The 24,245-nt window shown below is 46.6% G+C and overlaps 2 protein-coding genes and 1 long non-coding RNA gene across 8 annotated transcripts in view; 2 read left to right on the top strand and 1 right to left on the bottom strand.

Moving 5' to 3' along the window:
• Window positions 1-6,687, top strand: part of MPI (mannose phosphate isomerase) — a 20,994-nt gene extending 14,307 nt beyond the window's left edge. Inside the window, exon 8 of one of the 2 annotated variants that reach the window (XM_030576841.1) lies at window positions 6,614-6,687. In XM_030576841.1, coding sequence (XP_030432701.1) covers window positions 6,614-6,619 — 6 coding nt within the window. In that variant the 3' untranslated portion in view covers window positions 6,620-6,687. Of the gene's footprint in view, window positions 1-202; window positions 6,520-6,613 lie in introns of those variants that run through there. The other variant, XM_030576839.1, reaches the window with a different exon arrangement.
• On the bottom strand, window positions 1,764-24,222 carry FAM219B (family with sequence similarity 219 member B). 5 transcript variants are annotated; one of them, XR_004002222.1, is made up of 7 exons: window positions 15,468-15,546; window positions 12,377-12,479; window positions 10,405-10,495; window positions 9,076-9,153; window positions 8,350-8,398; window positions 6,717-7,429; window positions 1,764-4,694 (listed from the first exon to the last, which is right to left on the bottom strand). XR_004002222.1 is itself a non-coding variant. In XM_030576845.1 (7 exons), the coding sequence occupies exons 3-7, from the start codon at window positions 12,468-12,470 to the stop codon at window positions 7,271-7,273; spliced, it is 471 nt and encodes a 156-aa protein (XP_030432705.1). In that variant the 5' UTR covers window positions 12,471-12,479; window positions 23,030-23,090; window positions 24,196-24,222; the 3' UTR covers window positions 5,387-7,270. The 5 variants fall into 5 exon arrangements, 4 of the variants coding, with proteins under 4 accessions (XP_030432705.1, XP_030432702.1, XP_030432703.1 ...); XM_030576845.1 differs by lacking the exons at window positions 1,764-4,694; window positions 15,468-15,546 and adding exons at window positions 23,030-23,090; window positions 24,196-24,222 and having other exon boundaries at window positions 5,387-7,429; XM_030576842.1 differs by lacking the exon at window positions 1,764-4,694 and having other exon boundaries at window positions 5,387-7,429.
• Window positions 15,754-21,217, top strand: LOC115658263. The gene is made up of 3 exons (XR_004002223.1): window positions 15,754-15,939; window positions 17,613-17,694; window positions 19,187-21,217. It is a non-coding gene; the product is annotated as an uncharacterized LOC115658263 (long non-coding RNA).
• Window positions 24,223-24,245: the final 23 nt, after the last annotated feature.

Genomic DNA, 24,245 nt, shown 5'->3' with positions numbered 1-24,245 from the left:
GGCCGCTCTGAGTCATGCTGTGATCTCCCAGGTTTCATGGGGCTTGGGCTGCTGTGAGCAGAGGCAGGCTCCAGAGATAAATCACTGTGCCATGGGTCGTCTGAGATACGAGTGCAAGTGCCTCCTGCGTCCTTGAGGAGGCAGAAACTTGTATAGGAATTTGAGCCAGACTTTGTTTCCATGGCAAATGTTTCCTTTGCAGATTCCCTCCTCTATTAAGCTGTACCTCATCTCAGCCATCGACTCTGCAAGTATACTGCTGGTGCTCCAAGGCACGGCCGTGGGCACCTCCACCGCTGCCATTTCTGAAATGACCCTGCGCCGGGGCTCAGTGCTCTTCATCTCTGCCAACGAGAGCGTCTCCCTGCACCTGTCCTCCCTAGATGGAATGCTGCTCTTCCGAGCCTGCTGCCTCCTCTAGCCTGGGACACTTGGCACCTACCCTGCTGTGACTCCACTTAGAATAGATAGAAACTGGCCTGTGCAAACTAGACTTGCACACGATGGGTTAGCCTGAAACTTGCCCACACACCACTGTGTCCAAACCTAAAGCAGCAGGGTCCCAATCTGTAGAAGCAGCGACTCCAACTCCCATCCCCTGCCTTGCCTTTCTTCAGCTCCCAGCATTAAATGAAGTGCTGGGAGGAAGAGTCCATTACCTTTCCCCCTCCCATTATGTAACACTGTAGAGGCAGCTGCTCTCATGTCTGCTCCAAGTGGATACAGAGAGTAGCAGGTGAGGAGTTTCTGTAACATAGTGCATCCTGTAGTGCCAGCAGAGCATTACCTGCACTGTGACATCTGGTCCTTTTGGTCTCAAGTGGCCCATGGTGTTGTAGCTGGAAGGGGGTGGGGGAACATGGCTGGGATTTGTATGATGGTAAGATAGCTCCGAAAGGGACTCCTACTACAACTGGAAAGCACAGCACTGCAAGGGAACGCTGGTGAGTTCCTGCTCGAGGGATGCTGTGCCTAGCTGTCGGGGGGAAGCTATAGAATAAGATTGTTCAGTTGTTGCAGGAAACTCAGTGTTTTTTCTCCTAGCTTGTCAATTTCTATCCCTAGTGATGCAGTTTCAAGCCCTGTGAAGGGTTAGCAGTGGAGGCAGACTTAGCATGACTCAGAGGGCCATCTTACTCTATTAGATGGGAGTAGGATATTCCCCAGCCATAAGCAGATCCCTGTGCTGTGCAGGGAAGAGATGCTCCAATGAACTCTGTTGAAAGGGTCCATCTCAAGTGGCCTTGATCATCTTGCCGTCTCTTATGGACACGTATTTGAAATAGGTGCTAGGTGTAATGGAGAACTCATGTGGCTCTCACCGCAATCTGTCCAAAGCATTTCCTGCAGCAGCTAGGCTGACAGTTGGGATTGAATCTCTGGCTTGTCCAAGTCTCCTCTGTGCCTGCCATGTGCTAGCATTATTGACTCATTTTCATGAACAGCAAGTGCATCTGTAAACCCCTCAGCCAGCAAACCCTCTCTCCCATATGCCCACTTTACTGAGCCCCCTGATCTTTGGCCTAAAGCCCTAGTCTGGAGATAGGTATTAGACACTCTGCAGCTGCTCTTCCAAAGAGGATGATAGTTATTCCATTGTGTGTATGTGCCAGTTAGACACTTCTATGGGTAGAGTGTGGAGGAGAGTCGGGTGGAGTAAGGCAGGTAGAGGGCCGGCAGTGACCAAATGTGTTTTTGGCAATTAGAGAAAGGGGTGTGTGTGCAATCCTGAGCTGTGTTGGATCAGCCAGACTCTTCATTCGTGCCTTCCTCCGCCACTGACCACAGAATTGCCTTGGGCTTAAACTTCCTATCTTCATAACAACAAAAGGAGGGGGCGCTGGGAGACTCCTCCCCTCCACATTCTGCCCTAGCAAGGCAAATTCCTTAAAGCAAGACAGCAGAAGGGGGTGAACTGTGTACACTGGTAAGGGTCTATCCTGCTCTGAAGCAGGCATCTCAGACTAGTTGGATGCAGAGGCTGGGGGGGCTAGGAATTAAGAGCAATGGTCAGCATCAGAGCTCCTGAGTTTTATTCCTGCTTCTGCCTCGCTGTGGGATTGTCAGCAAGTCACTTAACTTCTGTACCTCCATCCCATACCCTGCAAAATGAGACTAAGTGATCTACCTCACAGGGGTGTTGAGGCTGCATGGATGAATGTTTGAAGTGCTTGGAGATCCTTGGCTGGAATGTGCTATATGAGTAAAGTATTATCCTTAGCTGTCCCCCTTCCTCTCAGCCAGACTAATCCCCACTAGCTCTGCTGCACTAGAACTGTGTTTAGATTGCTGGACCTGTTTCTGAAGGGGAAAGCTTGAAGGGTGGTTAGTTCAGTTTGCTGAACCCAACAGGTTGCTCGTTAGATTTCATTCGGTTGGTTACCCATGACTCCCATAGTCACAGGCTAGTGCTATCAGTTATATAGGGCCAGGCTTTCTACAGCCCACTACTTTGTCCCAGCAAGACTGTGACACTACCAAAGCCTGGCGCTATTTCAGTGTGCCTACAGCTATAGATATTGACTTTGTGTTATAGTCTAACAGGAGAGGTCATCCCTACAGGGGCAGTTGGCTTAAGCTTGCAGATGACAGTTGCTGGCATTTTTGGTGGGAAGCAACCTGGTTGCAACATTCCACAAGAGAAGAGATGTGCACCTACTCATGGTGCTAATGTTAAGGGTAGTTGAGGCTTGATTTGTTCACATCTTAATGGCAGTCCTAATGTGTAGCCCTTGAACTGTCTTTGCCCCCGGTGTGGTGATTAGGTCAGGCAGCAGCACAGTAACATCAGTATTAAAGAATTCACTTTAGTTTTCCAACCCCAGAATGATCTGCTGGGAACACATAGGCTGCAGCAGCCAGGCTCGTAGGGTAACACTTCCACAGGTAGAATTAATCCTTGTTCTTTCACGTGCCTGTTGCTCATTTCAATCTTTTAATCATGGATACTCAGCCAGGGCTCTGTTCCTCTTCAGTTCCTTGTTCTGGGAGGAGTGGGGGGTTCATCTGTCACTGAACCTAGATTAATCTGATACGTACTTCCTCAGGACTTAGTCAGAATTACACAGCATAAAACTCCACTCCAGTGGAATAATCCCCTTTGTTTGGCTTTAAAGAAAAACTCCTAATTTGATGTAATATTTTAGGAAATTCCTGTGTTGAGAGGGGAGCACAGTGTTTGTTGTACAATGAACCTGAGCTCTTAATTAACTGGATTCATTCTGGAACTGGAAGGGTTAAATAGGCTCTGCAGGGGTGGGGAAGGAAAGCTGCAGCAAGAACTGAACCTAAGGAGGAGCCAGCCTTAGGCATATAACCTGTGTTTATGAACCAGTGATGAGTGAGACTTTTCTTCCCACACACTTGGCTGTGCTGGTTTGACTGGTGCACCAGATGCTGCTCTACCAAGAGCTATAAATTCATTTAGCAGGGTGGTACGGCTGGGGCAGCAGTGACAAAGAACCTTGCAGCTTGGTATGTCAACAGTTAAGGTATATTCATGGACTGGAATGTTGTAACAAAGAGGAATAAATAAAGAGTCACTGCAGAAGACAGTCCTGGGCACTGTCTGCACTTTATTTCAAAATGGGTATTAGGAAGATAACCAAAATGTGCCTGTGACCCTGGGGGGGGGAGGAGGGGAAGGGTATTCCCTCACCCAGGATCAAAGCTCTGAGCAGTCCCCCACCCACTCCTTGCTTGTAGTACTTCAGGCCAGTCACAAATAGCTTCCAGGAGACCTAAGCCTGGCTGAATTCTGCCAGTTCTCTACTAAAAGTCAACCAGCAACTCTTTCAGTTGCACCAAGAAGTGTGTGTGATTGCTCCCAACTACAGCAAAACACACCGCTTGTGTAACACACGATCAAGTTTATTACAAACAAAACTTTCCTTGACCAGGAATATATAAAACTTTGTCATAGTTCCCTGTAGCAATACTTAAGACGTTAGATTTCTTTAGAAGCTGGTTGTCCTCTGCATATCACAGCGTGACTGATTTAAGGCAGCTTTTTAACTTCATGTCAGAGGAAACCCCCCCCCGTCTTCTGTCCTTGGCCCAAACCCCCACACACAATGATCTGCTCACTGCTTAACCTAGAGGTTCTGGACTAAAACCTACATAGCCACAACACTCTTGTATTGTCTTGGTAGTTGAACAAGCACCATTAAAGAACATTAGACTAGAACAGAGATTAACTTTTAGCTAAACAGCTCCCTGCAATTGACTGGGGGAGTATTTTCCACAGCAACAGGATCTGAAACAAAGGTCCTGAGATTTAGCAGGAAAGGTACAGCATCATATTCCAACTCCCTGTTTTAACAAGTAAAAGGCAAGTAGGAAGTTAAGCACAGAACCAAGCAGCCAAACCTTTCAGGCCACTACTAATGTGAGTGCACCTGGGCTGGTGGGGAAGTAATCCCTCCATAACCTTTTCACTTCTGTCCACCAGACATGGACTTGGATGCAACATATAGCCCTAAGTAAGGCAGCACGCTTGGTGTGGCCCACAGCTTTAGAGGTGCCGTGAAATCCAAGCTCATTTATTCAGCTGTTGGGATCAGGAAAGTGCCACTGAAAGCAGCCAGAGTCAGCCAACTTCTAGGCCCAGCCCGTACAGGTACTTACAGAACAACCCTCTCTTCAAGGAGATGTCAACAGAATGGCCTCAAGTGCACTGGTCTGGGACCATCCAGCTGAAAAAAGGTCACAAGGGGAGGGAACTCAACACACTTCATATATAAATTTAATCAGCTTCAGTCAGCAGAGAGAGGAGCCTCAACAACAGTTGGTGATGTGCCATCCCAGATTTTAGCATCAAGACCTCCTGTCCTTGAGACCCCTGTTACATCCAGGAGTCATTGTGGCACCCAAGCCAGCATTCCTCTAGGCTGCAGCATTAGTGTCAGACTATGCTTAGTCCCCAAGATATACATAATGACCAAAAGGCAACAGTAACTTGGAAATTGCTCCCTCCTCTGGCCATGACACCACATTCTGGACAAGAATGCCCAATCACTGCACACAGCTGAATACTAATGAAGACAGTGTAAAGGACAGGGCTAGGACAGCCGTGGTACAGAGACTACACTCCAGAGCTCAAAGCCTCACTGCCACTCAGTGAACATCTGACTAGCAGAAAAAAATAAGTAACATCTAAATATTAACCAAACAGCCCTTCAAGTGCTTCCATAGCATCATCATCTCTACATAAAACAATCTACTACTAAGAATTACTGTTCCGTGTGCACAGTAAGTCAATGGCAGGGAAGTCACAGTTTTGGTTGCTATTCCTGTTCTGGAGGGCAAAGAATTAACAATGGAATTTAAACTAACGCTGAGCATTGTGGGAGGAGGCTCAGAATCCTCAAGCTACTTTGATGCAGGTTGTTTTTTTTTTTTTAAAAGAAACTTCCTTCATTTTTAGGGTAAAGACCAAATCCATCTTTATGAATTTTGTCCTTTTAGAGGAAGTTAGTTCATTGTATCATAATGCTTTAGGAGATCACATCAGCACAATGGATATATTTCAGGACTGTTTCCACAGCCCACCATATTTGGGATTGGCTCAACAAAAAACAAAAAAACCCACAAAACATGACAGGAAGCAATCCTGACTGTATGCCATGATGCAAAGATTCATAGTCGACAGCATGAGTGAGAGCAGCACAAGACTCTGTCCTGATTTTGTATTTTTGTAACTTAAAAGTTATCAGCCAAATTCACACTAAAACTTCTCACTCCTAAGTTCAGACCTTCCATGGCAGAGTAAATCGAGAGTAAAACTACTATGACCTAGTCAGAAGCCCCTAAAACCCACTAATAAACAGAAATTGACATATCCTACAAGAGATGTTAGCGGGGTTTCTATATAAGATGTGTGCCACTGGTCCAGTCAGACAACTAGAAGCCAGTCACCTGATTAATCACATCAGATGCATGGAATGTAGAGTGCTCTCAGTAGGCAACATGGCAATCTTTAGCAGACAGCCTCTCAAATAAAGCAGCTCAAGACCCTGCCCACACCTGCCTTGACCCTCATCATCACACCCAGTCACTTCACGGTGCCTGCCCTGGTACTCAAAAGGAGCAGCAAGCTTTGGTTTTGATCACTATGTATAGATTTAGTTCAAAGCAAACCCAGAGCAATTATAGATGCCATTACATCCATTAATCTAACTAGACACTTATCAGGCAGCCCTCCTCCTTCATTAACCTCTGCTGTTTCCCAGAGGAATTCCATCTCAGCTGGCCTACCTCAACTCTCTGTCCCAGAGGGGCCCTGCAGACTTCAAGCCAGGACTGGTGAATACACCAAAGAAAATAAATAAATAAATGCAGATAGTTTGTTAGGTCACCTCTACAGAAGTGGGGATTAAAGGCCAGGGCCTGAAGTTGCCTATGAGATACACTCAAACTGTAGTGCTGCGGCAGTAATGGTAACATCCAGGATCTCTAACCACCTTGAAAGCTCCATGACAAAGGTTTTGTTGTGGTGGTGGTGGTGGGTTTTTTAAAAAATAAAGGACAGTCAATGCTTTAGTCATTGAATAAAAACAACCAGTTAATGAGATGAACCCCAAAGAATGAAAGCAAATCATTTGAAATCCCACAGGATTAACAAAACGTGTGAGCAGACTGGATCAGAGTATTGAAGAACCTTTCAAGTAGCTTGTTTCAACATTGGGGGAATAGAAGTTCCTTTCTTCTCTGCTTACCTGCTACATCCTGAGTTCAGAGTCTGTAAGGACATGGCAACCACCCAAGGCAGCACCAGATCCCGAACCCCAGCCTTGGCACATGAGGAAAAGGAATGACTGTTTGCAGACTCAAGTGCCTTCATTTGCATTTCTCCAGCTTGTTAGGTTACTGACTTGAGACTTTTGCTGTTCCTCTTTACAAACAGCTTTGGAGTTTCCTTTAAGAGTGAGAGTACGCACATGTTCTCTCTTCTCCCTCCTCCCACAGCCAGCATGAAGCATCTTTCCACATTCAGGCAACCTGAACAGCTACACATAATAGCTATATATTATATCACTATATGTAACAAAAAGTAGCTTTGGGATAATCAACTGTTGCTGCTCAACTTGAGCAGGTGCCAATAACTGCAGCAGTGGCAGCGTCCAGTTCTTCAGTCACTGAGCCCATTTCAGTTTCTGCCAGTGTTCAATGCTGAATGTAGTTGCCTCTATCAGGCATACTAATGTACTAAGAAACACAGTAGAAAGTGCTGGCCTTTGACTTGTAGTGTGCAGCCCCAGTTGAGCAGTGTCTACTGGATTGTGCAGGAGAAAGATTCCCCGAAGCAACAGGGACAAGGTGACGAGGCAACAGGTTTTGGGGGAATGAGATCTAGGTCCTCATCGTCTGGGATCTCATCTAGGTGGTACCCGTCCTGCAGAAGCTGACGGCTTAGATCCTGGTTCACCTGCTGAGTGGGCGACAGAAGAGATAAGAACTCCTGAAGCATGTCAGTCAGTTGGGAACATTAAAGCCCTCCACTGTTGCACCTCCAATGAAAAGATGTTCCCTGTACTATGTGATGTCTATCATACCCTCTCCTGGTTGGGGTTGTAGTGTGCAAGTTAATTTCACTTGCATTTGTATTACACGCACACCCCCTCAGGAGCCAAGCAATCAAGGTGGTCTGGTTAGAGGGCTGAGAGGGTTGATCTAAACTGAAAGGAACTTTTAAAACTAAGATCAAGTCTTAGCAAAAAATAAAATAAAATACTGATTTAAACTCAAAGAGTCCCAAGTGTCCTGCATTGCCCCTGATCCCCAGCTCCCAGCCAGCAGCTTTCCACAGAGGAAGCAACACCAGCTGAGCAGAGAAGGTGCACACTGGAGGAAAGAGCTTTAATTCTTGGACTGCAGACACTGATGAACACCACACAGATCAGTGTTAGAGTTGCCACTCAAAGTCCTTTACAATGTTAAACCTGGGACAAACTGCTTCAGGGTCTGGAAAGAGACAGGGTTTACATACACGAATAGGAAAGGGATAGGAATTTTTAGCAGTATCAAATAAAACTGTGGTTGATTTGTTTTGGGGTTGAGGAAGGAGAATTAAGCATCCCCTTGCAGCGTTGGACACCAGAACAGCATTATGCTATGGCAGGAGAACGGGAAATTTGAAACTAGCCAGTCTAGTTAACTGTCCAAGCTCAGTGAAGTCCACAAACAGCTTTAAGGAGTAAAGTAAATTACACTCCACATACTGAACTCTTTGCCATCAAGTACATGGCAACTGGACAAAGGGGATCATTAGGGGTGGGGCAGAATGAGAATGGATCCATGTGAATCATACGGGGGTGTGAGATACAATAAAACAAAACACTCTGGACTTGCCTCTGCAGAGGAGTAACCGGAGGAACATCTTGACTCCAGCTCCCCATCACTAAGAGAAGAATGCAACCGTCAGGTAATCAAGAGAATGTGTGAAGCGCATCCACTGCTGCATCAGCTCTCAGTCAGTGGGGTGTGCACGGAGTCTGGTAGAGCATAGGACCTCCTCCCCTGCCCAGCAAGCAGATAAGGGTATCTTTGAAGTGAAGAAGTGGAGAATGGCTCTTTACATTTGCACGGCTAGTGAGTGTTTCAGCAGGGACCTCAGTGTCAGCATAGTCCTGCTGAAACACGCATTAGCAGTGCAAACGTAAAGAGGGTCCTGCATCACTCTCTCCAACAGGTGCCCACATGAGCCTTGACTACGGGGTCAGCAAGGCATCAGTCCCACAAAGATAGGAATATAATTTGCAACTCAGGTTGTTAACATGTCCAGCTCCCTCAGGATTGTACTGCTGGGGGCAAGCAGATCAGTCACAAAGGTGGGAAGTCAGCCACTTGCCTTTACTTTACAGCCCCAAGTCAGCTCCCTTAACGTAAGTGGACATCTCTCCCTTCAAAAAGGAATCTCCATATAAATAGAAGCTGGCATAGCTTAGTCAGTTAGTAACTTGTGTCTTGAACAAAGTGTTGCTATGCGGGGGCTCAGATCCACCAAGCAGACATCACTCAGTACCAGAGTACACCTACCTCAAAGCACCAAGCCACTGACACACACAAAGCTCTCACCTGTCTGAATCAAGGGACACCAGGTTCTCATCCGCTGTCTGGCTGAGAGCAGCATAGCCCTTGTTAAACTTCACTGACCTGGAGAGAGGTGCACAAATGAGCCTGCAACAGACATCTAGATGGGGAAGTGTGATCACAGATCTGACTGTCTGCCAGGCTAAGAACACAGGACAGGAGATACACTAGAGTGGACACTAGAGATGTCCTCTCTCACTTTACTGCCTAGGTCAGGGGTAGTCAGTAGTTGGATCACAGGCCAAATCTGGACCACCAGATGCTTTTGAACAGACCCCGAAATATTTTTATTTACTTATTATCATTATTATTTTCTCTGGAGTCTGGACCTTGACCAAGAAATTTGGACCTTGACAAAAAATAATTGACTAACCCTGGCCTAAGTATTGCTAATCTCAAGAAGACAGACTCTCACAGCCACTATGGACCATAGCAGCTAGAAATTAACTCCCTCTCCAACTCCACGTGCTGCAATAAATTTAGCTGATTAATTTCTCAAAGCCAGACTATTGCCTGGACTGAGAGGAGAAATACGTATCTTGTTAAAAGGATTTATGTTTGTGAATGTGCTGGATTGACAGCTCTATGGCAACTTTTCCCAACTGTTGGCAATTCCTCATTCAAGTCAATAATTTTCATGGCCTGCTTTTTCACTCTTCCTTTTACAATACATGTATCAATGCTAACAATTATAAGCCTATATAATTTGTGTGTTGTTTTTTAAGAGACTAACAGGAAGAATAAGAGTGTGCAGGGTGTGGGGGTAGTGACATTTTCTTTGCCTAAGATTGTAATCAAGTTTTCAATTGATTGATTTTCGTGATCACATGGGGGTTGCAACCCACCAGTTGAGTTGTTCTAGAGAGTGATGTCCTCTGTTTAGCCACAGAACAGTTACACCATAGGCAGCAGCATCACAAGCTTCCTTATGCTGCCCCTTGCCAATGAGCCTCATGCCTGACCAGAAGGGACCACCTCTAGGAGCAAGAAGGCAGTTCAGGCAGTCATTTGCCTCTTAGCTGAGGCTGTCAACAAGGGGGTGGGAAGAGGAAGGGATGGGGCAGCACACCATTAGTGTGAACGGCGATAACTGGTTTGTGATGTGAACACACACACTGGGAACTGACCGAAGACACTAACTCATTTCACATATACTTCTCACCTATCAGTCACTACACGCCTGAGCTAAATTAGAATAAGTGACTTAGAGGTCAAAGGCCCCATATCCTGCTCCTAATCCTCTGAGCTACGCAGTCTCTCATATACATATTTGAAAATATAGCTTGTCAACAGTGAAAAGAAATGGGCTCAAACCTCTTTGCTGCTGGCTTTGATTGCTGTTGAACAGTTGCCCCCAGGATGCCTTTCCTCCGGAGCACTGCCTTCGCCATTTCTCGATGCTTCTCTGAAACCCAAACAAGGATACTTACAACCCTGAACCCAACTGACCCATACTCCTGGGGCAAGTTGTCATAAGTCATCGCTAACAAGAGTGCAGCTGCTTTACAATGCCTTTCACATGCAGTATATGGTACAGAGCCTCAGTTTCAACATGTCAATTCCTATCACTTTGATTGAAAGAAGCAGTTATTTTGTTATCCATGTGGTCAGCTGCACACTGTGGTGTCTTCCATTTGTCTAAAAGCCCCGTTTCCCCTGCCAGTCACACATGCTTTGGTGCCGAACAATATTAAACACATGACTTGCTGATTAATGCCAACATTAGATGCATCAACTGCCGTTAATCTACATGTTGCCCTCAAAAAGATCCCCCACCTCTACAAAAGCCTGTGGAAACAGATTTGCCTTCAGGGCTTAATAGAAGGCCTGAGAAAACATCAGACCGGGGTGGGTGAGTGGCGATGAAGCAAGTTCCAGGGTCAAGAGCCCTCCACCAAGCATTCCCTATCTCCAGTCCCCACATGTTCAAATCTAGGGATGTCAGCAAAAGCATCTCAGCTGACTTCTATTGCCTGGGCAGTAGACAGGCTCAGCTAGTCAGGACCCAACCTGTGTAAGGTTTTGGCAATCAAAGACAATACCTTGAACTGCAGCCAAAAAAGCAAGCAAGGAGAAGAGTCTAGAGAATTAGTGCAATGAGCTCCCTGCAACTCAAGCTGCCCAGCAATCAGGCATTTACATTCTTCACCATCTATAACTCCTCGGTGCACATGGCAGTTACCGAGCTTGGAAGATACAAAGGACAACCCTAGCAAGATCCACATAAGAGAAATGGTGGCAGTCACTTAGCCAGATGGACATGAAAGGCACTTTTGGCCACAGATGTTTCTGAATTTTTAGATAACAATTGGGTTCAAAGCCCCAAGATCTAAAAACCTTATGGACAAATGGTGGGTGAAACTATCAGTAATAGGGCCTAGGCAATCACCATAAGAGTTTCAAAATGCTTCCCCTATATTAAGGGCAGTCAGCTTTGATTTTAGCTTATGTGGAAGTCTTGAGTTATTCTGTCCCATTCAAATTATGATCCCTTCCTTAGTAATCCAATGGCAATATTCTATAGGCAGTCACAACAAAATTATGCAATACTACCTGCCTAGAGCAATCCAAGTTGATCATGATAAAAGACAGAAGTTCTCTTTGTTTTAATACAAATGGTTTAATTTGACCAAAACTTCTGGCACTAAACAGAAGATCTAGCTGACCAGTTATTCTAATTAAAGGACAAGATCTAGGCTTTAACTTCTGATTTAAGGAGAACATTCCTTAGATGGAAAAAATTATTACCAAGCAGTGCAATGCATAACTTGAACTCCCTCAGTGCAAGGTTTACAATGTGAGGGACCCATCAGTCTTTGCAGTGGGCTACTCATTTGCTTCTCTTGCGAGCCATATTTTGAGTTTGGGACTGGGAAAGAACCAGACTGAAAAGCCTGGAGACAGAAGGCTTTATTCACAAAACAGGCATGGAACAGGCAGTGCTAGCTTCTGCCATGCAGTCCACCAATGGACTGCCACCTATCCCTAGCACAACCATTTCCAAGGGAGGCAGGCTTCATGACCCATTCAGTCCCTGGCCTCTCTGCTGAAACTGTTAATAACCGTAGCAACTGCAGTGATAGAAAACCACAAAATGTTTACTAAACCTGGATTAATTTTCAATTCAACTCATTTCACACAGACGGTACAATTTACAGTCACTACTGACCTGGGCTGAGTTGAAGCATTTCACCTCCAGGTTAATGGTTCATTACCCTCCTCTGACCCTCAGATGGGAACTTGCTAGGGAGATGGGGACTCTATGGCAGCCCAGGCCATTACTTACGCAGTTTGGCATGAATGGAGGAAGCTTTGGTCATGATGTATGGGCCCCTTTTTTCCATTGCATCACTCTCTCTGTTGGTCCTCTTGTTCTCCATCTGGGCCTGCTGGAGAGAAAACACGCAAGGGCAGAGCAGGTCAGCCAGCATTACTAAGATACAAGGACAGACAGATGCTGTTCAAGGTGTCTGCAGTTACTTTCAGTATTTCTAGGGAACCCATCGCTATAATAACATACTCAACGACAACAGCAACCTCTTGCCACAGCAATTCAAGAGAGCTGAAAGAGGGAAACCTTACTCTCTTTCAGGCCCTGTGCCTGCTGTGAAACTGGAAAGATCTGAGAAGTATGGGAACAGAAAGAAAAATGGTCCATCAATACATGAGTTTTTTGGGAGGGGACTGGAGATGTTAAATTAAAGACAACTCATATGGCTGTGATAATAAGCTTCCTTGTAAATCTGTCTTCAACAAAAAATATAGAAAAAGGGATTTCACAATTGTACTGTAGACAACCCAACCATTCAAAACTCGATTTTTAAAGCCAATTTGGGGTTTGGGGTTTTTTAGTCTTTTCAAGGTTATCCTCACCTTGATAAGAAAGCTAAGCTCGTAGATCATATAAAAAGCAAAAGTGAGATTCTCATGTAATCATATAACTCCAAGACCAGGGCCTTAACAAAAAACACCAAATATTGTGAGATTTGTGACAAAAATCATAAGAGTTCGCAACAAAAAGAACACTTTGCAAAAATAACTTAATAAAAAGCAACTAGAGAAATACTTGGAAAATGTGACACTTATAAATCAGACAATCCAGATGATGCATATCGTAGCATATTAAAGTACCCAGTAGAGCCATTCTTATGAACTGACTAATGCAGGGGTTCTCAACCTTTTTCTCTTTGAGGCCCCCCTCGACAGAAACTCCAGGGCCCCGTGCGGGCAAAGGGGCCTCAGGGCAGAGGCCTTGGGCATAGGTGTAGTTTGACTTCTGTTTTGGGTGAGCAGGGGCCAGAAGGGATCAAGCCACCTCCACATGGTGGGGTCCAGGGAGGTAACACCACCTCCACCCCGTGACTCACCTCAGCAGGCTACCCAGCATGTCTAGGTTTGGGAGGTGGGGAGGAGCATACAACCCAAAAATTACAACTCAAAAGTGGAGGGCTTAGCTCAGAAAGTTTGAAAATAGCTTAAGGTGCAGGGAGGACCAATCCCCAGACAGATTTTCGCTCCAGATTCCTACATGGCCCCCTCAAGGATTGAACTCACAATGGTGGGTTTAGCAGGCCAATGCTCAAACCACTAAGCTACCCCACAGATAGGGACTGTGTACAAACAAGGGGTAGCTGGGGCTATGTGAACACAGAGGGTGGCTGTGGGTGCAGGGAGGCAGGTGGCTAGGGGTTGGGGGGGGGGCAGCAGGGTAGCTCAAGGTGCAGGGAGGCAGGTGGCTAGGGGCTGTGTGCGGGCAGGAGGGTAGCTCAGGGTGCAGGGAGGCGGGTGGCTAGGGGCTGTGTGCGGGCAGGAGGGTAGTTCAGGGTGTACAGAGAGGGGTATTAGGGGCTATATAGTGGGAGGACTCCCCGGCAGTCCCTGTTCCCGGAGGGGTCTGCCAGCCACAGAGTCGGGTCTTCCCATCCAGTGAACTCTTACTGGTTGCCTCTGTGGGAGCAAAGGGGGCTGGGAGCTGAAGAGCAGCTTCAACCCAGGGAACCAGCAGGAGAGCAGGGAAGGCTGCCACTGCCTGCTCCATGGCATCAGCCAGAGCAGCAGCTGCTCCCCACTGCCTGGCTCTGGCTTCCCACCTCTGACTTGACCAAGAGAGAAGATGGTGCGGAGGTGTGGAGCTGCTTGCGGGACTGCCATGCTCTTGCACTGCAATTCTTTTTAAGGAGAAATGCCCTCCATGTCCCCAATTCTGCCCATGGGCTCAGGGCTTTTGCCCCACAGGGAGTACCAGGGCTCGGGGATTCAGCACCAAACCTCCTGGCTTCAGTCCCATGGTGGGTGTTGGGAATCAGGGCTTCAGCCCCACGCCTCCCAGGTTTGGACCCACAGGGGGCACCAGGATCAGGGCTTCAGCCCCGCGCCTCCCAGCTTCAGCTCTGCAAGGGGCAGCAGGAATCGGGGTTTCAGCCTGGGGCCCCACAGCCCCTCGAAAGGGCTCACTGATCCCCAGGCAGCCACAGACCCAAGGTTAAGAACTGCTGAATTAATGAATAAAAACATACAGTAACCATGAGTTTTGGCAGGGAGATAACACTAATTCTTGATATAACAGTGGTTTTTGATGCTAGCTCTGCAAACACACACGTGAATATCTTTATGCATGTGAACAGGCTTGGGATAAACTGATTTTTTAAAATAAATTTTGATGGCTAACAGTTATTTTAAAGCATTCCCCTCCCCCAATTTTTACCATTGTTGGAAATTACTGGGGGGAGGTCACACAATTATCTTTTAATGACAGTAGAGAATGAGATATAAAGCTTTAATTTTTTTTAACAAAAAACATACAACGTAAATATTCTTAACCCAAGCTCCTGTTCTCCAGCAGTGTTTTCCCTACTTTGCCTATGTGTAAGTTTCGCTATTGTCGAGTGAAGTATTTGTAAGGGAATTTCACGTTTACGGACAAACGTCTAATCTCTCTAGGCCTACGCAGAGACAGAGCCCGCTGAGTTGATGGCACGAGCGACAGCACAAATAAGGCCCTGCAAAGGGCCAGTCTCTGCATTAGCGCCCTAGCAGCCACCTTCGATCGGGAGAAGCCGAATATCCCGGGGCGGGCAGACACCCCGATGCGGGGACTCAGCGGGATCAGACGCGCTGGCCGAGCCGGACGGACCCCGCTCCCAAGGGGAGACACGAATCCGTGACGCCCACAAGGGACCCACGCGGCTGCCTGTGCGCGGGCCCGGCTCTGCTCGCAGCCGCGGCGCCTCTGGTCAGCGGGGGGAGGAAAGCGGAGCCCCCGCGCCGCGGCCACTGGGGAGGGGCGGCCCCGTGGGGTCGGTAAGGGCGGTGGCAGGGAAGCCCCCCGGGCGGACACTTCCCTCAGATCCCCCCCGCCCAGGGCCGCGGCTCCTCACCATCCCGGCGCTGGCTCCGGGAGGCCGGCTCGCGCCACCACCGCCAGCCCCTGTCGCCATGGCGGTCGCTAGCAGAGCCCCACCCCTTATTTGCATACTCGCGGTCATGAATAATTAACCAGCCGCCGTCCCACCTGATCGTCCTTGACGTACGGAACCGAAAGCGAGGCGACCCATTGAGTTGCATGGCGGAGTCCCGCCCCCCCCCCTCAAACCAATGTCTATTGGCTGCTGTGAGACAAACGAGCCAATCCCAGATGATCAACCCCTTTCGCACGGAAGAGGCAACGTCCTCATCACCCCTTCTGGAAAGGCGGGAGCGGGGAGGGAAGACTTCCAGCCTATGTTCCTGGTGCGTCTCCCATGCCTTTCCCAGGCTGCGACATGTGCGTTCCTCCTACGAGGCAGCAGGTGGCGCTGTAGGCCCTGGCTGTGGCTGGCTCCCCCCGCCTCGGGGCTGCACGTGGGGGAGGTGAGGAGGGGCCAGGTAGTTCGCAAACGGGGGCGCTGTAGGTTGGCTCCTGGCTGGTGCTTGAGAAGCATCTAACGCAGCCAGGGACTGTTGGGGGGGGGGGGGGGTCATTCAGCGCGAGGAGCTGCCTGGCCCCTTACTGTGTAGGGCGGGTTAACAGGGCGTCAGGGTTCAAGTGGTGGAGGCACCGCAGAGAAGGACCAGCAGCCGGTGAACTGCCAGGCTCCTCGCCTCTCAGCTTTTCCTGCCCTGTGCTGCTCTTCACTCCGTATCCAGCTGCCAGTGAGGGCAGGCTGGGACTTGAATTTCTAATGTAAACAACATGCAGAAAAGGTTCTTCTCTATAGATGATAAAGTAGCACCAAAAAAAGAAGGGAGGGTCTTTTCATGGTTTCAGAGCCCCATTACACTGCTCCATCCATCTCTACTGAGACAACGCTCTCCTGGGGTATAGATACAATTCATCCTCCTTTTTTCGCTCCCTTCTAGCCTTGTCTCAGAACCCCTCAACACTTACATAGAGTAGAAGGCACTGTATCTATTCTGCCTTGCTCTCAGCGTAGTACAAATTCTGAACTAGACAGCCTGCTGTCCTGCAGAAATGGGCTTCTTTAAGGAATATAGAAATATATTATGATTCCCGCTAGCTGCCCAAGTTTCCAGAAAGATGGGGGAAGGAGACAGGATGGTTGGTTGACTAGAAAAGAGCAGAGCTGCAGAAAGCCTACTGAAATCTCAGGTGGCATAGAAAACAAACCATCATGCCCAAAAGGATTGTTATTGCCCCACTGGATAGCAATACTGCAAAAAATATTTACACAGAGGGCAATTAAGGTCCAGCTACCTAAGGAAGCAACAGATGCTTCAACCCATGAATGTATCATAAAAAGTTTGAGCGGTATTTGAAGAAAGAGACATGATAGGCTAAACAGGCTGGATAAAGATGTCAAGGGATCATGTGACCTCATTTGTCTTCTCTAGGAAACCTTCTGGTTAAACAGGATTGTGAGAAGTTGTTAGCTGACAATGCTGATTTTGACCAGAGGGGGTCTTCCCCCCATCCTTCATGTCATGTTGGTAGTTCATTAGATTTCTGCAGTAATGGAAGGAAACGGTAATATAAGCATTTTCCTATTTTCTTTCCTATGAAAACTGCCATAAACAAACTGAAATGCATTTGTATCTGGCTGGTAAAAGGGTGGATTTTTATTTAACTAGTGCATGGCTCTATTTCACAAAAAGTCATGCTGAATGTTTGGATTAGCCAGGGGCTTCAGATGGTTAAACTTTGTAGCAGCAAGCAGATTTACCCATGGTGCAATTTCCAAAGTGAATGCTAACAGAAGTTACATGCTCCTATAACCTCTGTCCCAGCTGTGATACATTTTAAATTAACCTACCAAGATGGACAATCCACAGTGCAGACGATTTTAATCCTTTGAGGAAGGCTGGGGATTAGGCGATTTGAAAGAGGGCAGCTAAATTGAAGGGAAGTCAATAGGGGCAACATACAAACCATTGTACACCTGAGAGATCCTGAGACAGGCTAGGGTAGGATCTGTTTGTATATTATTACTTTGTATTTTTTTAACATCCTCTGCAACAAATGCTTTCCAGGAACATAAATTATATCTTATTTTTAGTCCTATTACTGGGTATCCCATTCCTCTCAGGCACCACAATTTCTGAAAAGAACTGGACCCTGACTGGAAGGGCATCTCGCCTGTGAAGATGATTATCAGAACCACATTTAGGGTGAGAATGCACATGTAACCAGTTTCTTTGGTGTATTAAGCTTAGTTTGCATGCTCTGCTTTATTTTCTTAGTAATCTACCTTGTTCTGTCTGCTACCTCCTTAACTACTTAAAATACATCTGGTATAGTTAATAAATTTATTTCTAGTTTATAATATAGCCTAGTTTATTTGATTTCTAACTGGGAGTTGGAGAGCAGAAATTGTGCATACCCTCTTCCACATTGAGGGAAGAGGTGAAATATAATATATCTTTGGGTCTGTACTCCAAGGGAGGTGGACGTCTGAGGGAGAAAGTCCCTTAAGCTGAGTCTTCCCAGAGCTGATCTGCAGCTGGGAGTATGGCCCTGCCTGTGCGTGTGTGCGTGTTAGAGGAGGTTTAAAAGCCTGGCTCAGCAAGACAGGTTAAAGGGGGCCCATGCTGGCAGAATAGGTAGAGTCAGTGGTATCTCAGCACAGTAGGTGACTTCCAGAGCGGTCCAACCCATCACAACGGTGTTATCCATTGTGACTTTCCTTGTGAAAAGAGCGCTTGACCTTTAGAACACCCAGCTGTGGTTAGGGACAGGACCATAGCCTGAACGGCTTGGTGCTGACAATATAATAAAGCAAAAGCCTGACTATATCTAGCATGTGTAATTTCTTTTCACCCAGGACTGTGCGTGGCTTTGGGAAGAAAACATTAGGTTGACTGGTGTATATGAAAATCTGAGACCAATTTAGGAATGAACTTTGGGTAATATCTTTGCAGCATCTTGTCCCTATGGAATGTCACATTGGGGTTTAGCCAGAAGAGCCTGCAGCTTACTCACCCTCCTGGCTGAAGTGACAGCTGCCAAAACAGATTGTAGAGTGAAATGGGGTAAGGGACATTCTGACAGAAGTTTAAACAGAAGATCCATGAGCCTCAGGAGGTCCCAGGTGCATGTGTAATAGCCCTCTGAAAAACCTCAATACTATGGGGTAAGGGATGACCGAACAACTGTACAGGCAGATGGCAAGCTAAGACTGCTGCGGAGTGGACATTAATAGTGCTGAATGAAAGGCTGGCCTGTTTTAAGTGTAGTATGTAGTTGAAGATCTTTAGTATCAAGACCTGGGCTGGGTCCAAACCACACTGGGCTGCCAATATCAAGAAGCTCTTCTATTTAGATGAATACATTCTGCTAGTAGACATTTTCCTGCTCTGTGTCAGGATTTCCTCAATCTGTAGGGAGCAGTTCCTGTCCATAGTACTTAACCATCCTGCAGCCATGCCATGAGGTGCTGTAACTTTGGTCTGGATATAGCATGTAGCCATGGTTCTGAGAGATCAGGTCTCGGTGGTCTGGGAGCTGCATTAGAGGTTGAATGGACATATATTGCACATCTGTCAGCCAAAACTGTTTCAGCCAGTATGGACCTATAAGAATGATTGTGGCTTTCCCTCTTGATCTTGGAGAGTACCTTGGAAACCAATGGAAAGGCATAAACAGGTTTCTGTTCCACTGCAGGGGGAAGGCATCTAGTAGCAACCCTCAACCAAGACCTCCTCTGGAGCGAAAGTTGTGACACTCGGCAGCGTCTTTGTGCAAAGAAGTCTATTACAGGGAACCAGCAACAATGGAATATCAGTCCTGTGATGAATCTATGCAAGGATCATTTGTGATTGGTCAGAGATCACCTACTCAGGAAGTCTGCTAAGCTGTTGCTGACTCTCAGGAGATGAAAGGTCATCAGAGTTGCCCCATTCTGATGGGGCCAAGTCTAGAATGTAATGATCTCCAGGCAGAAGGGCAAGAAGTGGGCACTCCTCTCCTTCACCCCCATTTGTTCAGGCAAAGTATAGCTGTCATGTTGTCTGTGAAGATTTGCACTACTCAGCTCTGGAGAACAAGCAGGATCATCATACAAGACAGTCAGATGGCTCTGAGCTCTAGAATGTTCATGTGTAACCCCATGTCATCAAGGGAACAACTTCCTTGAATTTGCAGGTGGCCCAAATAAGCTCCCCAACTTGTCCCTGAGGTATCCATGATCAGTGGCTCTTTTGGGGAGAGGACTAAAAGGGTACCCCTTTCCATGCACTTGTAGGATCTGACCACACCAGTTCTGCAATGACTTAATGTGGTGCTGAAACCTTCCCATTTGATGTCTCACTGGAAAATAGACCACCCTGAGCCAGAGCTGAAAGGGTCACAGGTGAAGTCTGATGGAATATTTCCTGGAGTATCATGATCATTTCTATGATGGGTACTCTGGCTGGTTGGTTACTGGTATGTTCACATTTCCCAACAATACAGAGCTTTTCATTATTTTCTCAAAACCAGAAATGATTGAACTCTGACTTGCATTTCAGGTATGTTACTTCAAGCTAGTCCCATTACAAGCCTTCTACAGTTCATACTATTTTTTACAGAGAGAAGAAAAATCTCTGGTTTTCCTCCCAGTCAGTTGCAGGAACATACATAATGTGACCTCTCTTTAGGACTCTATAGATGTAGTAAAAGGTATAGATAAGTAATCATGATTGGTTACTGGCATAGAAGACAGTGGAGATCATTTGCTTGGACAGTGCAATTTGAGAGAGCTAAGACAGGGGATGGATGTAGTCCTAGCTTTTTCTTAACCCAATGAGATTGTCTTGTCATTAATAAGGTAGTATCCCCACTCTGAAAGATTGTTTGTCTTGAAGTGCTTTTGATGTGATTGACTCAGATAGAACTGGCCCTCCAAGGGGACGTCAAGTGGCCAGCCACATGAACTCTGCCAATCCAGGAATTCAGTCTCAGTAAAACTAGCTTATAACCATTCAAGCTGTTAGCAATAAAGCTGGCCACACACATCTCTGCTTATTCATTCTTCAGAACTCACAGAACAGAAGTGTAGTTCAGTGCTTTAAGAAAGAGACACCTGAATTTAATGCTCATAAGAACTGAGATGTAGTATCATCTAGCCACAGACAGGATGACAGTTTTAGGCTCTTCCTAAATGAGGCTACAGCTAATAGTGGTAAGTTTTATTGTGAACTAACTTTCATTAGAGAGCTCTCTGAAATTATAAAAAATGATTTTTCATCATGACATCACCTGAACTGCTTCTAACAGTGGAAACTTGTGTATTAATCTATTTCCCCTCCCCTGCCCCCCATACTAATATTTCCAAAAAGGTGGAGTTGGAGGTTAATAGTGAGACTAGAAATAGGTACTAGTAAGAAACTTGAGACCCCAGGAATGTCAAAGGGAGGATTAATTTTCACTGTCTTCCTTTGAGTCCCATTCCCTTTTACAGTTAAGAGCCTTAATGGGGGGTTAGGTTTGCCATTCCCAGAAAGCAGCCACCCCTATTCTCCCAAATTCACTGAGCACTGAATTCATTGGGCAAAGCTTATGCTTACAGAGCAGGAGTGCGCAAACTATGGTCTGTGGGATTGCCCCTCATGGCACCACAGGCCCCTTTCTGCCCTCAGAAGTGGCTGGCAGCACTTCCCTGCAGCCCCGGGGGGGGCAGGGGAAGAGGACGCCATGCATTGCCCTTGCCTCCAGGCACCACCCCCCACAGCTTCCATTGGCCAGGAACAGGGAACCGTGGACAATAGGAGCTTCAGGGGAGGTACCTGGAGGCATGGCAAGGGCTCTGGATGCAGAGCCCTCTGCCCTCTCCCCCAGGAGCCACAGCACTTCCTGAAGCAGCACAGCATGGGGCCAGGGCAGGCATGCAGGGAGCCGCTTAAGGTAAGCGGCACCAGGCCAGAGCCCAAACCCCACCCACCCCCTGCACTCCCAATTCCCTGCCCTAAGCCTCCTGCCTGCACCTCACACCCCTCCTGCACCTCAACTCCCTGCCCTAAGCCCTCCCGTACACCCAAGCCCCCACCACACGCCTGCCCTAAGCCCCTCCTGCACCCCAACCCCCTTCCCTAAGCCCCCTCATACATCCCACACCCCTCCTCTGCCCCAATCCCTTACCCTGAGCCCCTTCCTGCACACTGCACCTCCCTCCCACACCCCAACCCCCTGCCTTGCATACAATTTCTCCACCCAGATGTGGCCCTCGGCCCAAAATGTTTGCCCACCCCGATACAAGCCTTTGGAAACAAGGGGGCAGACTTTCAAAGGCACAAACAGTTAAGCACTTGTCAGTTGTGCCTGTGAAAATTACCCCAAAGGTCCCTTACCTGAAGGCCTTACACTCCAAACAGTGTACAAAGACTTGGATATAATGAAAAGCAAGGCACCCAACCTGAAAAATCTAGGTGTTTTGTTAGAAAAATCTGAGCAGATTATGGCACTAACATTGATTAATTAGCACTCCATTAGTGGCTGGCATGGGTTTGGTTTGATAAACTAAACTAAACTTCTTTGCAAAGGTCTAGGGGCTTATTGTCACTGAAGCGCTAGAGTGGTGCAGCGTTCTCCCTTTGTGTTTGAGTTTGGAAGAAGGGCTATTTCTCCATCTACACATCCAATAGTATCTGAGCATGGGGGCAGGTTGTGAAACACCTGGGTGCACCTCACCTACTGCTATACATCTTTAGACCACTACTATTGCTGTTGGCTCTCTTCAGGAAGCTTCTGCTGCCCTCTTGCCAGACAGCAATTCAGCAGAGGATGGACTTCCAGGTGAAGAGTGAACAGTGACCTTCTGAGTCTTATTTTTAAATGGTGACCAAGACAGTGACTACTAGACCATTTTTCTAGTGAGAGGGTCAACAGAAAGTCCAAAATAAACTCATCTGATTAAATCTGTAGTATTTTAACATTTGGTTCATTCCCTCATGAAGATTTCCCTCTGGACACAAGTCATCTGGCAAAGACTACACTGATTTGGTCAAGTAGTTCCCAAGCATGCGTGAAATGCTTTGAACAAGCCTACACGTTGGTTAGCCTAGTCTTGTTCATTTGTTGTTTTTTTTTAAGCTGTAAAAGCCTGGGGCTCAAAGATCATAGAATATCAGGGTTGGAAGGGACCTCAGGAGGTCATCTAGTCCAACCCTCTGCTCAAAGCAGGACCAATTCCCAACTAAATCACCCAGCCAAGGCTTTGTCAAGCCTGACCTCAAAAACCTCTTAAGGAAGGAGATTCCACCACCTCCCTAGGTAACCCATTCCAGTGCTTCACCACCCTCCTAGTGAAAAGGTTTTTCCTAATATCCAACCTAAACCTCCCCCACTGCAACTTGAGACCATTACTCCTTGTTCTGTCATCTGCCACCACTGAACTTTGTAGATCCATCCTCTTCAGAACCCCCTTTCAGGTAGTTGATTCATGAAAGGATAAATTCTATTAATATCTTCAGGTTACTTTTTCAGCTCTTTGCTATAGATTTGTGGACCTCCAAAATACAGAGGAAATACCTTCTCAGCTGTAACAACTGTTCTTCTCGCCTATACTCCTGAAGTCAGTGTTATCTCAGCACTGTTTGAAAAGAAAAAAAAAAAAAAACAGTTAGAACTGGCGTGGCTCATTCCAAGAGACCAGCAATAAATATAAGTTGTGGTATTAAATATTCTTGCTGTTTAGTTTCCCGTATCAGTCTATTTTTGCTACCCAACTCTCATCAGGCTAGGATTGCCTGTAAGCAGCCTGTTGGCTACAGTTACTCATTCCTTCATGTGGAAGGGGCTAGCACCCCTGTGCAGGGGCAGAGAGAGTATGATTGAGGAAGTGATTGTATTATACAGAGGAAGATATCCCAACTCCCCAGTGAACAGTTCTAGAATGTATGCACACTCCTTTTTCATTAGACATCTTTTGCTGTTTGGACTGTATTCCAAGTCAGATTCAAGATGCACAAGTCATTGCTTCAGACCCTCTGAAAGATTCCATGCTTGGCAGAGCAGCAGGTGAAGTCATCAGGGAACAGTTTTGTATTTATTGGTTTTTGGGAGATGGAGAGGGAAAGGGAAATAAAGATTCTAAAGAGAGAGGAAAAACAAGTAAGTGGCACTATCTGTATTGCCATATCACCTCAAAGTCCTGGTCAGGATCGGGACCTCTACTTTGTAGAACACTTAGCAAACGGAAAGATGGGATTCCTGCCCTGAAGAGCTACAATTAGCATTTTATGTTAAAAATAAAACTCAGCAAGTAAAAATTGATGTCCCTAAAAATACTTAATGCCATGTATGTCCTCTATGGGAGAAAGGAGGCCCTGATTTACTGAAGTTCAAGCATTAGTGTGTAAGCATAAGTCACACAAAACAGACTTGAGTCAGCCAGTGGTCAAGACAGCACACAACTGATTGCTTAAATTATATCCCATTCTGGGGTACAACAAAACCAAGCAAAAGCCTCCCATGACTCAATGCCTTAATCTACATTGCTAGGTAGTGCAGAGAGGCCAATTGACAATACTTTTATCTTTAGAATTCTAGTAAATTTCACATGTTGTGAATATAACGTCCCATCTAGGAGCTCTGCAGCTGGCCTTGGAAACCAGCACTGTTGCTGGATGGATTCAGAGTGGGTTATACAGTTAATAGCAAGCTGGCTCTATCCAAAGTGTATTTTCACTACTCACTTTGCTCTTGGGAAATTTCATTTTTTGGTTTTCCTCTCCAATATCATCAC

The sequence above is a fragment of the Gopherus evgoodei genome, chromosome 10, assembly GCF_007399415.2.
Source record: "Gopherus evgoodei ecotype Sinaloan lineage chromosome 10, rGopEvg1_v1.p, whole genome shotgun sequence".
Taxonomy (NCBI): Eukaryota; Metazoa; Chordata; order Testudines; family Testudinidae; genus Gopherus; species Gopherus evgoodei.
This window is presented reverse-complemented; position numbering and strand designations above follow the sequence as displayed.

Coding starts and splice junctions, on each gene's coding strand:
- FAM219B (XM_030576842.1), bottom strand. CDS start 15,527: ATGGCGACAGGGGCTGGCGGTGGTGGCGCGAGCCGGCCTCCCGGAGCC. Junction 9,154..10,404: donor TCAAAGCCAGCAGCAAAGAG/GTTTGAGCCCAT, acceptor ACCTCTCTCCAG/GTCAGTGAAGTTTAACAAGG. Junction 7,430..8,349: donor CCGGTTACTCCTCTGCAGAG/GCAAGTCCAGAG, acceptor TCGCCCACTCAG/CAGGTGAACCAGGATCTAAG.